This window comes from Teleopsis dalmanni, chromosome 2 (assembly GCF_002237135.1).
Source record: "Teleopsis dalmanni isolate 2A chromosome 2, ASM223713v2, whole genome shotgun sequence".
Classification (NCBI taxonomy): Eukaryota; Metazoa; Arthropoda; class Insecta; order Diptera; family Diopsidae; genus Teleopsis; species Teleopsis dalmanni.
The window spans coordinates 193,294,859-193,308,327 of NC_051847.1; the positions used below are offsets into that span (position 1 = coordinate 193,294,859).

Here is a 13,469-nt window from a genome sequence, read left to right on the forward strand (position 1 = left end):
AGCCTATGCCCAGTATAAGAGGCTGCTCGAAATCATTGACGTCGAGCAAGGCTAAGATATTTTTATAAAGAATAATTCCGTTCTGACATTCCTTCTAATTCCTGGTAGTTAAAAAAAAATATATATGAATTATGTTTTAAAAAAAAATATTTGAAAAGGCCATTGATGTTGGAAACTTGAAAACACTCTAAACTCAAATATGAACCACTAAAAAATCCATCAGAAATATTTCGGGAATATATTCATTACAGATACTTTAATTTTAATTATAGATACTTTATCAAACGCAAATATCTTGCAATTACAAGAGTTTTTTATCTTAATACTTGTGGTATGCATTTCATGCTTAATGCAGATTTTTTTTCTTCACTTAGTGTTCAATTACAAATCGCTTGTAATGATCTCGTTTGTATCTTGTATCTTGTATCTGTGCAATTAACCATCATTGTAAATACAATTTTAAACATTTCTGTGCTTTTTCATAAATTTTTTATTTTATTTGTTTTTTTTTGCTTGTTAATTTGACTGTCAATAGCATATTTCGCATATCGTTCAATTTTCAATGGCAATTAAAAATCTATTTTTTCTGCTTGGGTATTTCAAAGTTACTTTGGTATCTCGGATTACTTGCAGTTTTATTTTTATAACTTTGAAGGATTTTTTATACGCTTTTTTATAAATTTTTTTGTTTGTTAGCTTTGATTGAATTTTGTGCAATATTCAAGTTACTTTTTGAACGTGAGAAACTTGAATGAGTTAACTAAATCACAGTTATTTGCATAATAACTTTTAACGCTTTTTATATATAAAGTAAATAAATAACACTTGATAGTTTCCAATGAATCTCTGGATACATTTCCGTCAGTTAGATAAACTACAATAACATCTTGCTGAACTATTTCGGATCTAAAGTCAATGTAACATTAAAGAAGTCCGACAAAGATTTGAAGGATTCAAGTATGACAGACCGACAAACGAGGTTTCTCTTATTTCGTTTTGGGTTTGCATCCATAACTGGGAATAAAATGTTAACAGAACAATGACCGATACTTTACAGATAACTATTTTTTAATTATATTTTTTTAAATGTATTTAATACATTTCTTTAAACAAATAACAATAGTTAAAGAAAATATATGACAACATAGCATATAATACTTTATGTATAACAGACATACCTCGGCTAGGCTTACCTAAAATTATTAGACAGATAGTACCAAACAGCATCAATTAATATAAGAAAAAACCTTTTAAAGGTTAAACAAATCACGAGGTATACATTTATGTAATGAAAGAAGAGTTGATAGATAAACTATTAACGTTGCTAAATAAAACTCATCACATACATTTTAGATTCTTACTACTCTAAAATTATTTAAAGAAGAATTATCTTAGGAACGCAGAATACCATTGGGCTACAGCATAGACTGCAGCCTATGTCGATAAGTGGATAGCTTCACTTCAACTTAACAGGTGGAGTGAGAGATGAGCATTTGTAGATGATACCAAATCCGTTGGCCAATGAAGCGATAAAAGTGCAGCCTAAGTCTGCTGACGTCAATGATTACTGTGGACATGGAAACTTCAAGTATCACCTCAAAAAGCTAAGTTTTGTTGAGGAAGACACTTGGAAACTCTGCTTAAAAGAAAAGGAGATAGCGGTGCATATATTGTGCCAAATCCAGCACTGACTGTCAAGCAGAACGATGACTGTCTTGGGATACCATTGGGTTGGTGATGATTTGACAGGCAATTTCAAGCTAAATGAGCTGTTTGCAATAACAAGAGATGTAGTTATGCGAACTGAAGCCATGTAAGCTTTAACTCAATAACGGCATACAAGAATCAATGAACGAAAAGAACCCAAGTCATTTCATGATATACTTTAGCTAATCCATCACTTCAGTGGGGCTACTTGATGTATGGTACGTTCTCCCCTTGAGATATATAAATATCTCAATAATGATACTCGTAAAACATCCTGTGTTTATCACTCAATTTGACCATGAACATTATACAACCCAGATAACAAGAAAAATTTAATAATTAAATAGTACCTAATCTATGGTTTTCTGAGAGACTCATCCTACCTAAGGTTTTGCAAACCAAAATCACTTAAGCACAAATAACGGCCGATAGTAATACCATGTATGAGACGCTGATTATACGCCATATCTAAAAAGTCTCCTTAAAGTTAAAATCCCCAAGAATCGAATGCACTCACGCCATTCCTTTGAGAAGCTCCGACTTTTCCATCTAATTAGATAGAAAAATTTTGACAAATTTTTATAACTTGGCAATATCCCTCCATCTAAATAGAAGTAGAAGAGAAACAATCTAACAAGTTTATGAATTTGACTATGTCCCTAATTTCTAAAGATGACGGCTCTGTCAAGTCCGTTAGAAAATAGACTTTCAAGTCTTTGAAACTGCTCTTAGGCAATGATGAACATGAAAGACAAGAAGTGAAGTACAATTTGCTACTCATCCGCAAGTTCACTGCTTTGACAGGCATTAAAAAGTAGACCAAGTCTTATTGAACGTTTTTCTAGAACTTGACTGTTTTAGCAATTTCTTTTATTTAACAATTGTCGAGATGTCTTTGTGCCCAGGTATCCGTATGAGTTGGACACCGAAAAGACCAGACACACCACTACGCAACGTGTATAATAAAATTTCTTTTATAAAATTCTTTATTATTCTTAGTTTCACAATAACATTTTTTAAGGTATATTCAAAAAAAAAATTTGTAAGAAAAATTTATAATTTCTATTTTAAATTTTTCCGAACTCTCTACTGATTGATGCGCCATCTATGAATCATTTTTAAATCATCACATTAATTTACACACTTGTTGCCAAAATAAACAAAAAGTTCGTTATTAAGAGCTTTTGCTTTATGCAGGTATTAGAGAATTTTATTACACGCTAAACAATACGCAATTGTTAATGAATACGTAAAATATATTAAATTCACTTGCTGTGTTATATTATTACAAAATCATAAATCTACTGTAGAATAATCGAATTAATTAATCGTAATTATTTTTGTTAATTTGATAATAAACTTTTACAATAAATTAGTAAACCTTCAAGTTAAAACACTCAAGTAAAGTATGACTATGGTTCAGTTGGCTAATTAACATTGATTCTCAGCTTCAAATTGCACGTTCAATTTGAAGGATGCAAGTTCAACCCTTGTTACTTGCAGTCTCAAAAAATTATAAATAAATATAAAAAATATTTCCAAAAAGACCACTGATGGTAATGGGTATTTGGCAATACTCGAAACTCCTGCATGGTCCGCAAAAAATTCAATTAGACTAACACACCGATTTGCGTCACCCCGATTTCCATTGATTCGAATTGCGTCGCCAAAAAAAAACAAGTTTTAGCTTCGAATTTCGTCGGTAGTCTTTCGATTTGCGTTGTTTTTAATACATTTCACAGTTTTTCAAAGGATTTTTACATTCATTAAGTTTTTAAGTAAAATGTGGAAAGGTAAATTTCTGCTTTATGAAGTATAAAAATGAGTCAAAAGCGAAACCTATTTTTTTGGAATAAAAGTCAGACATTTTTAAACGTTTTAAACTTGGAGAAAAACTTGCATACATTGGGAAACCTGCTTTTGAATTGAGCTCCAACTACTGTAAGAACAATTTACTATTGTAATGCGGACAATACAAAGGACTATGAAAAAGCCGTCATATATTTGTAGGCCAAACAAAAACTGAAAATTCATTAATTGGAAAATTGGAGTCCCTCCTAACCATTTGGATAGGAAATCAGAATCAAAGAAGAATGTTGCCAAATGTTGATTCAAAATAAGGCTGAATAAGGCTCATTGTCGATATTCAATGAGTAATTCTCCATCAATTAGTGGTCAAAAACCAGAATATTTGTGTTAATTAAATGTGTGGAGAAATGTGATTCGATTTGCATTGTTTCGATTTGAGTTGCAATTTGTTGGTCCTAATTAACGACACAAATCGGGGTATTAATGAAATTAAAAATACGAAAATTTTAATGTTTGCATTTTCTACTGTTCAAAACAAATCTATTAATACAATAGTTTATATGAAAAAAAGGTCACTTTCATCACATTTGACTTTAAAGATCAAATTTTAAAACTCTTTATGGTTCTACCCCAACAATTGAAAAAACGAAACAAAATTTTACCGAATATTCCGGATTTTCATATATGACTGCAACTATAAAATAAAAAAATTTGAATTAGAATTAAAATAAAATTAAGATTTTCCATGTGCATAGGTTTTAACAGTAGCGTACCAAATAATAGGTTAGTTAACTGTTTACTTTATATACACCACTAACTTTTATATTAAATATGTTTTTTTGTTTTTAATGATTAGTTGACTACATAAAATACAAAACTAACAATTATTAACACATGTGAGTGTCAGCACTGCCGACTGTAGCATGCAAAACCAGCCAACCGCAAGAAAAGCTCCACAATGCTAAAGTCACTTTTGTGGTAAACATTTTCGGTTAAACGAGATCGCAGATGAGAACAACAACAATCAGTGTCAGACGTGCATTGCAATAAATTATAAAAATAAATAAAATGTAACTTCAAAAATATATTTAAAAATAAATAGCAAGAACACAAAAAAACAATAGTATGTAGTGAGAATAATAACAATTTTGAATAAAATAATTTTCTTCAAAATAAAAAAATCTTAAAGAAAATGGAACAAAACGCGAGGGCAGGAATATACAATGAGGCAACCAAAGAGGCAAGTGACAATACTTTAACACCTACTATTTTTATCTTATCGCACTCCAACTCATCTTCAATATTATTTAATATGAAAATATTTTAAATATGGAACTTAAACGTCGCAGCTCAACTTAACGCAGCAGCACTTAGAAGCAGTACCAACAGATGTTATCAACGGCTACGGTGGCTGTACCGAGTACCTTGACCTCAGTCGCAACCGCATTTCGAAGTTAGATTGGATTTATCGCTTCGATCGCCTTAAAGTGCTGATATTGGATAGCAATCGTTTGCATGAGGGCCATTTTCGTCAACTCAAGAAGCCGATGGAAAGTCTTCGAGTTTTGATATTAAATAAAAATGATGTAAGTAAGGAAGAATATCACTAAGAAAGAATTAATATTAATTTATTTCTTATTCATTTATAGTTCAGTGATCTTCATACAACAGTTAATATTTTAAGTTCACTATTTCCGAACCTGGAGTACCTGAGTTTGCATGGCAATCCCATTTGTCCAGATGGTTTAGAGTTGATGCCATTTTGCCATAATATTTCCTACGAATACGATTATTATAGGTAATAAAAAATTAATATTAACTGAATTGAATTTATAGTAATTATAGTTTTTTTTAAGAACTGTGATTTTAAATTCTTTTAATAAACTTAAATTCCTGGATCATTCTTCTGCGCAACTACGTCATATTTCTCCAAGTGATTTGGCACAAGAACAAGCACGCATTTTGACATTTACACCGAAAATGTTGTGGGCAAAAATGAAGGGATTTCTGCCAAGTAAAACTCTACATCCATTACCGAATTATAACAATGAAAATAATGGACAACATTGTGGTAAGATAATTATTAATTAAATAATTTTATTTATAAAAATAATTTATATCGTGTCGTCTAGGTACAATAAGAAAACTATCTGTTTCAGAGTGCATCTATAAAGGCACCAATTCTGAAGGAAACAGATTTATATCAAATAATGACTTGTAACTAAATACTGTTTAATTATTATGTATAAGATATTATTGTTATATTATTATTTATTATTAAAATATTATTAATGTAATTAATTATTAATTTGTTTGGTTTTGTTTTCTTGACTAAAAGATTTATTTTATTTTTATCAGCGTAAACAATATTAATTATATAATTATGTTTACCATATTTAAAATAAAACTAAACATATTAACTATAATTTATAAGCCAATTTTTAGTCGTTAGTAACAAAGAGACAAAAATTTATAAGAAATGATAAAAATTTTAAAATATTCCTAACTATTGTGAATGGCAATTTCTGTTTTAAATTTTACAACCCAGACACAAACCAAAAACCATTGAAAAGCTTTTATAGTAAAATGGTGCATTCACAATAGAATATGATAAATTAAAAATATTTGAAAATAAATCTAAGCTGAATTAAATCATTTATTCATTTTTTTTTTCAATTTTAAATAGACTTTAAAGTTTTAAATGGTTTTTTCAACAATTTCTTTATCAGCTTTGATTTTATCACAATAGAGTTATTACTTCCATTAGTTTAGTTTTATTTTTTGAAAGTGAAATAAAAGTCTGTATTTTTTAACTATAATTATTAATGAAGAAAAGTTTAAAGAAATCATATAAATATATTAATTATATCAAATATAAACGTAGGTATAAAAATATATGTATTAAAATAATAAAATATGTACTTACCCACTTCAAAGTAAATTTCGAACTGTTTTGGTAAAAACTCTCATATTCTACTGAAACAGATCAAAATTTCTCTTTCAAAATTTCTATAATTTACTTAATTATAATATATACTACTAACAACATCTTGATATCCAAGAAGTCATACTTATAACTTATTCGTGTCCAATATAGAAACAAATTTTTAATGTCTTGTTTCTGGTTAAAAGGAAGAATGTCCAAACTAAAAATCGTTGGACTCGCCAATATTTAAAGATTATATTAAAGCTATGATTATAAAAACTTTGTAAGAATAAGTAGCTATTTTAACTTTGTGAAGAAACATCTATTAAGATGGAAATTAAATATGCCATAACATACAATCCCGTTTTGCTATATTATATAAAAATAGTTTGTCCAATATACAGAACAAATTATTACAACCTTCCCAATATTTATAAGAGTATCATGACAAATATATACGAAATTCAAAAACAGAAACTTAATTCATATACATGAATATAGATCACTTAGCGTTTTAGTGTGGCTTTGGTGTGGATGCACCTTTAGCTATTAAATAAATAGGTCCAAGATTGCAACACTAGAAGACAAATGACATTTGGTAAATATTCTTAGTTGTTCTTATTTTGTTGCGCTAATAAAACTATGTTTGTGGTACGATAATCCAATTATTATATATATAAATATTGTAATTATATATACATTACATACATATACTTTTTCCCCGGCTGAAGATAAAATTGCCATAACTGTAAGCTTTATATATATTATTAAACTGATTTAAAAATTTATTTGTACTACTTCTTTGTACAAATGTTATTGCTTTTAAGATAAGTCAATCAGAAGGCGTTGCATGTTAGATACGGAAGAATATATATCATTAATTTTATTCTAAATTTCACTTTCATTCGCTATCATTAAAAATATTCATACTATGCAATCTTAAGAATGCTTAACGATTTGTTAACAGATTTTTTTTTATCAATATTAAATAACATTTAACTTTAAGATTATCAAATATTCAATGGTACCACTTAATCAACTCTTAATAATTTTGTTGCTATTATTTCCATATCATATTTAGATTAATAAATCAGAATAGATTAATTTAATTTCACAATACTTTAAAGTACTTTAACAAAAATAGAATTCTTTTACTGCAGTTGCAAAGTGAACTTGTTCATATTATAAAATATTTATTAGAAAAATAATTATTTTGTTGATATTATCAATAAATGTTTTAGAGAAATCGAACACTTTGCTCTGTTTCATTCAAGGATATTAAATCAGTTTATAAACAATTAAAACAATACTCTAATATTTTTTCCTTCTTCAAGAGTATTTATTTTTATTTCACTTTTAGTTTATTTTGAAGTTATTTTAAATTTATTGTTAATTTACTTTTAATTTACTCTTAATTGACTTTTAATTAACTCACAATTTTATGTAATTTCGTTTTATCATTTTAATTGGTAAATTTCGATTAATTTCTTTAAATATTGTGCAAATATCGGTACTCTTGATTTTTGAAGAGAGTAAAAAAATTACTCAGAATTTATTAGAAGAAGACATAAAACAAACCAAATTTTGAATAAGAAAACTATACAAAAAAATTTTAAGTTAATATGTCAAAAATGACTTTTAATTTATTTTTATCACTCTATTAAATAGACTTTAATTTTAAGTTCTTAATGTTTGAATAAAAACAGTTGTTTCTAAAAACAATATTAAAACATATACACAGAAACCTAAAAAACGCTTTTTAATAAAAACTTTTTATTAAAGAGATGACAAGCTTTTAAAAAAAAGAGTAAATTATTATATATAATTTTATATATGATATAAATTTATTACATAAAATTATGTAGAGAAACTATATATTATTTTATAAAATTATGTAAAAAAACTGTATAAATAAACACACACATAATCCTTAAAAAGTAGACTACATTATTCTATAGTCATATGAGTTATAAATGATGTCTAATATATATAATGTATATATATAATATCTATTATACATATATATTGTACATAATTTTGTAATTTAATTATTATTATATTATTTTCATATTATATATAATGTATATATACATATATAGTACTATATAATATCTATAATGTATATGATTTATTTTCATATTATTGTTTTTAATCCATTTAGTTTTAAAATTGTGTTCAAATTTAATTTCTTTAAAAAATTTGCCGTATCTTAAATCTACTACTTTCTCTATCAAAATCTTTCTAGCTTCACGCAAACCCTAATGCCGGCCGGCAAAAACAAATTTACTGATAGCAGAAAGCTCTTTTCTATAAAATAACAGATCTTTTCTGCACGGATTCAGTTAGACGGTTGACAGCGATTTTGGCGGTTCAGTGTCTGATTTTGCGGAATTCGTGAGGTGCTTTGATTTTTTTTTTTTTTGTGATATTCATATTGAAAGAACGAGAAAAACAGCAAAATGGCAAATCCAAATCAAGAAATTCAGTACACAAAGGTAAAAATTTAGTTTTTGCGAATGTCAACAACAAATTTACAAATGCAATTAAATTAAATGTACATTTTTTATTACATAAAAATTGCGAAATTTCAATTATTATTTATGTATGTGTGTGTCGATGTGATATATTCCAAAAAAAAAAAAACAAAAACTACAGCTACGACCAAATAAATTATTTTTTTAAACTATTTTTAAGCGCTTATCTTGAGAAGATTATGAAAATCAACAACAAATAATTTTTTTTGTTGAGTGTAAATAAATTTTAGGTACCAATTAATTATACATATATAATTTAATATATATGTATGTATGTATATGCCAGAATGTAATTTTACAATATTTTTCTGCAAATATTGACAAGTTAAAAATATATTTAGATGACTTGCGTATCTATATAATAATACTATATAGTATTTATAAAAATATATTTGCCTATCTATATAGTTATATATTTGTAATTGCTTATATATGTAATAATATATATACGCAATTTAATAAATAATATTCAAATATGTTTTAATAAATATATAAAATTATTTATTTCCACATATTTTTATACAAACATACATACATACATATATGTGTGTGCTTATCACACACCCTGAATCTTTAATTTATTCCAAAAACAACTGTTTACCTTATCAAAAAAAAAAATATAAGAAAATAAAAGTTATTTATCAGTTCATGAGACGGCAATTAGTTGCAATTAAAAACACATCTTATATATGTACATACATATGTACATAAATGAAAATATTTTCAAGAAAAAACATGAATATATTATATTGCAAAAAAAAACTAGAAAACATATGGTTTAAGTAACAATATTAATTAAAAAATAAAATAAAATCTAAGTTAATGGAATTATAATAGGTGACATCTGTTTTGAAAGAGACATTACTCATTGAGAAGATATTATATATATTTAAAGTGTTATCTATATATATACATATCTGGCGAGAATAGTTTACTCCACGCAAATTGCTCTATGTTAAATACACATGAATATATATATATATATATATAATATATGAATAGATATAAATGTATGCAAATTTATGCGAAATCATTGTTTATTTTATAAATAGCTCAAGTAGAATATTAATATAAGGAATATGTTTGTATGTGCACTAGAAAACTTACAATACAATTCAGAGAGTATAGATACATATGTATATAAAAACGAACTATTAACCTTCGATTTCTTTTTTTGCAAAATATGCCTAATATATGTTTTTTAATAAATGGAATAATATGTAGGTATATGTATTCGCATGTATATCAAAAGAATTGTAATATTTTATACAAGTCAGAGATATGTATATAAACTTAAACTTTGAACCTTTAAAGGTTCTGAAAACCAGAACTTCTATAATAAATTTAACAAAATTTTTTAGAAGTTTCTCTTTGGAAGTAAATTTAGTATGTAAGAGAAACAGTTTGTTATAAAGACAACGACAATATCGAAAGACGTTTGATTATAGGATCTTAAGACAGTGCAACAATATTAGCACCAAATTGGTTCTATACTCTACTGCAATGTCCCCACAATTGGCATTTCATTTTTCACCACAGTTATACAAAAATATGTTCACAACAGACAATAAAATAATTCATTAAATTAATTTATTTATAAAATATATGAATATAATTTATTTTTATGAAAATATTAATAAAATATTGTTATTAATATTATTTTTAATAATAATTAAATTAAAAATAAATTTTAAATATATATTTTAAAATATTTAATGACTTACCTTACCATAACCTGCAACGTCATATATGTATTGTCATTTCAAATTCTGCCGCTGCGCTGCTCCAAACTATGTTGAAAATGAACTAAGGGTATTGTTAACAGTAACATCACATATATTTACTGTCATTTAAAATTCTGCCGCTGCGCTGCCCCAAACTATGTTGAAAATGAACTAAGGGAATTGTTAACAGTTACCTTTATAAACGACGCCAATAAAAATTGGGTTCACTTATAAAAAATATAAAATATTCACACAAAACAATAAATAATATCACTTTTAATAAATGAATTTATTAATTTAGCAATTTATTGTCATTTCAAATTCTGCCGCTGCGCTGCTCCAAACTATGTTGAAAATGAACTAAGGGTATTGTTAACAGTAACATCACATATATTTACTGTCATTTAAAATTCTGCCGCTGCGCTGCCCCAAACTATGTTGAAAATGAACTAAGGGAATTGTTAACAGTTATTTTTATAAACGACGCCAATAAAAATTGTTTTCACTTATAAAAAATATAAAATATTCACACAAAACACAAAACAATAAATAATACCACTGTTAATAAATGATTTTATTAATTTAACAAATTATAAATATTAATTTCATATATAGAAAATCATTAACCGAAAAGTAGCAAATCAATTATATTGCACGTATTGTTAATAACATTAATGATTAAATTTAATCAAAATAAATTATGTTTAAAAACTATATTTTTATTTGTTATAATTAAAATTAATGTATTTTTAATTTTATTTTAATTGCACTTTATATTCAAATAGTAATTGTTCAATTAATAAATTTGAATTTATTATTTTAATTTATACATAAACGCGATTCTCAATCACAATAGCATGTCGCCTTAACGGATCGTTCTGCACTGGCGTCATGCAACTGCGATGGTAAGTGGGGTGAATCGAAACTTGCTTCTTCTTGCTTTCGCTGTATGCAGATCATTTTTTTCGTTAATTACACATGCATCAAGTAAACAGAATAAGCTGGTGCAAGCTCCTAATCAATATTGCAAACGTTTGAAGCAAACGTTTGCTAATGGTTGCTAAGAAAAAGAACCAGAAATGGTACTTATTTGTAATAATTTAGACATGATAATGCCGTAGTCTTATTAGGATAGAATTAGGATTAGAACACCTAATCATCCTAGAGATGTTCTTTAATAGTATATTTCATCTGTGATCTGATATTTGATCAAATAGAATATTTGATGATAGTTAATGGTTTGTTTTTTTTTTATTAAAGCTTACTTCTACTTCTTTTTATGTATAATGTATGAGTAATAAATAATGTTACTCACTAATTTCTTTAATTCCAATAAGTGATCTGCATAATATTGTCAAACAGTTCCATTTATTCCAATAAGTAGTCTGCATACTATTGTTAACCCTTTTAACCTGTTCTATTAAGCTATGTTTTATTAATAAAGCTGTTCTTAACAACCTTAAGACTTGCAGCAAAACCTATATTGAAGCAGAAGATAGAAGAAAACTCAAAAACAGATGGACTTCGGTATTCAATAAATGTTTTGTTAGATAGAGACGTTCGCAAAAAAGAACATCTCTCGTGAAGCGCTGTTTTAGTTCCCAAAAAGGAAGCGAACTTTTATTTTTCTTACAAAATACGTCCTTTTAAATGAACAGTTCTTATAACCTGACAGAATTACTTGTTCCGTTGGTATATACATATGTATAATATAATCATGGAGAAAAAGGATAGTGCACTACGATCTATGGTATATATGTAGTTCTTATACGAATAACATTCATCAATTCAGCTCTTAATAATTAAATACATTTATACAAACAGTTTTTGAGGCTAATAGAGATTTTCGTTTGTAATACATCCATTTATCGGAGCTTTCACTGTATGTAGTGGACCTAAAACTCTGCGGTAAACATCTTGTTGTTGTTGTTGTTAGCCGCCGGGACCTGCTTGTGGAGTCCCTTTGGGAGGTGTTGAACGGTACTTGGTCGTCGTAGGTGACGAGTGGCTCCGGGACGTAGACCCGACCGTTCTTGGAAACTAGACATCTTCAGAATCGATTGTAAACTAATTATACACTAAATCTAGTATAAATCTTCCTTTAATATTTGTACTAATTAATGACTATTATTATTGAGCGTCAGTGACTCAGTTGAGGTTCTTCTATTAGAACCAATTGATAATTGACTACATATAATTATTGTACAATAAAAACAAATCTTAATAGAGAAAACAATAAGAATCTAAGACATATATAACATATCATAAATTGTTTAAAAAATTAATTATTGTTGATAATAATTTTTTTTTAATTATTGCTAATAATAATCATTTTTTTATTAATTATTGTTGATGATAATTTTTTTTTATTAATTTTTGTTGTTGATAAAAAATTTTTTATTTTAATTTTAGCTTTTTATCAACAATGAATTTGTTGATTCGGTCTCAGGCAAAAAATTTGCAGCCATCAATCCAGCAACTGGCAAAGTAATCGTTGAGGTTGCTGAAGGTGATAAGGTAAATAAAACATTATCAACACTCAATATGTTTAAAAATAAAATTATAATGTATATTAATTTAAAAAAACTAACTGCAATCAATTTGAATTCTTAAAATCACAAAATGAAGAGAAAATATTGTAAACTTTCTTTTGTTGCCAGGCCGATGTTGACATTGCTGTAAAGGCAGCCAAAAAAGCATTCCACCGAGATTCAGAATGGCGCAAAATGGGTCCATTGCAACGTACCGAGTTGTTGAACAAGTAAGCTA

General features: G+C 26.9%; 2 protein-coding genes across 2 annotated transcripts; both read left to right on the plus strand.

The window, feature by feature from the left end:
• Positions 1-4,628: 4,628 nt before the first annotated feature.
• Positions 4,629-5,737, plus strand: LOC119676471 (leucine-rich melanocyte differentiation-associated protein-like). The gene is made up of 5 exons (XM_038087710.1): positions 4,629-4,756; positions 4,866-5,102; positions 5,166-5,314; positions 5,373-5,587; positions 5,649-5,737. The coding sequence occupies exons 1-5, from the start codon at positions 4,709-4,711 to the stop codon at positions 5,735-5,737; spliced, it is 738 nt and encodes a 245-aa protein (XP_037943638.1). The 5' UTR covers positions 4,629-4,708.
• A 2,981-nt stretch (positions 5,738-8,718) lies between these two features.
• On the plus strand, positions 8,719-13,465 carry LOC119676472 (retinal dehydrogenase 1-like). The gene is made up of 3 exons (XM_038087711.1): positions 8,719-8,937; positions 13,113-13,217; positions 13,361-13,465. The coding sequence occupies exons 1-3, from the start codon at positions 8,902-8,904 to the stop codon at positions 13,463-13,465; spliced, it is 246 nt and encodes an 81-aa protein (XP_037943639.1). The 5' UTR covers positions 8,719-8,901.
• The last annotated feature ends 4 nt before the right edge of the window (positions 13,466-13,469 follow it).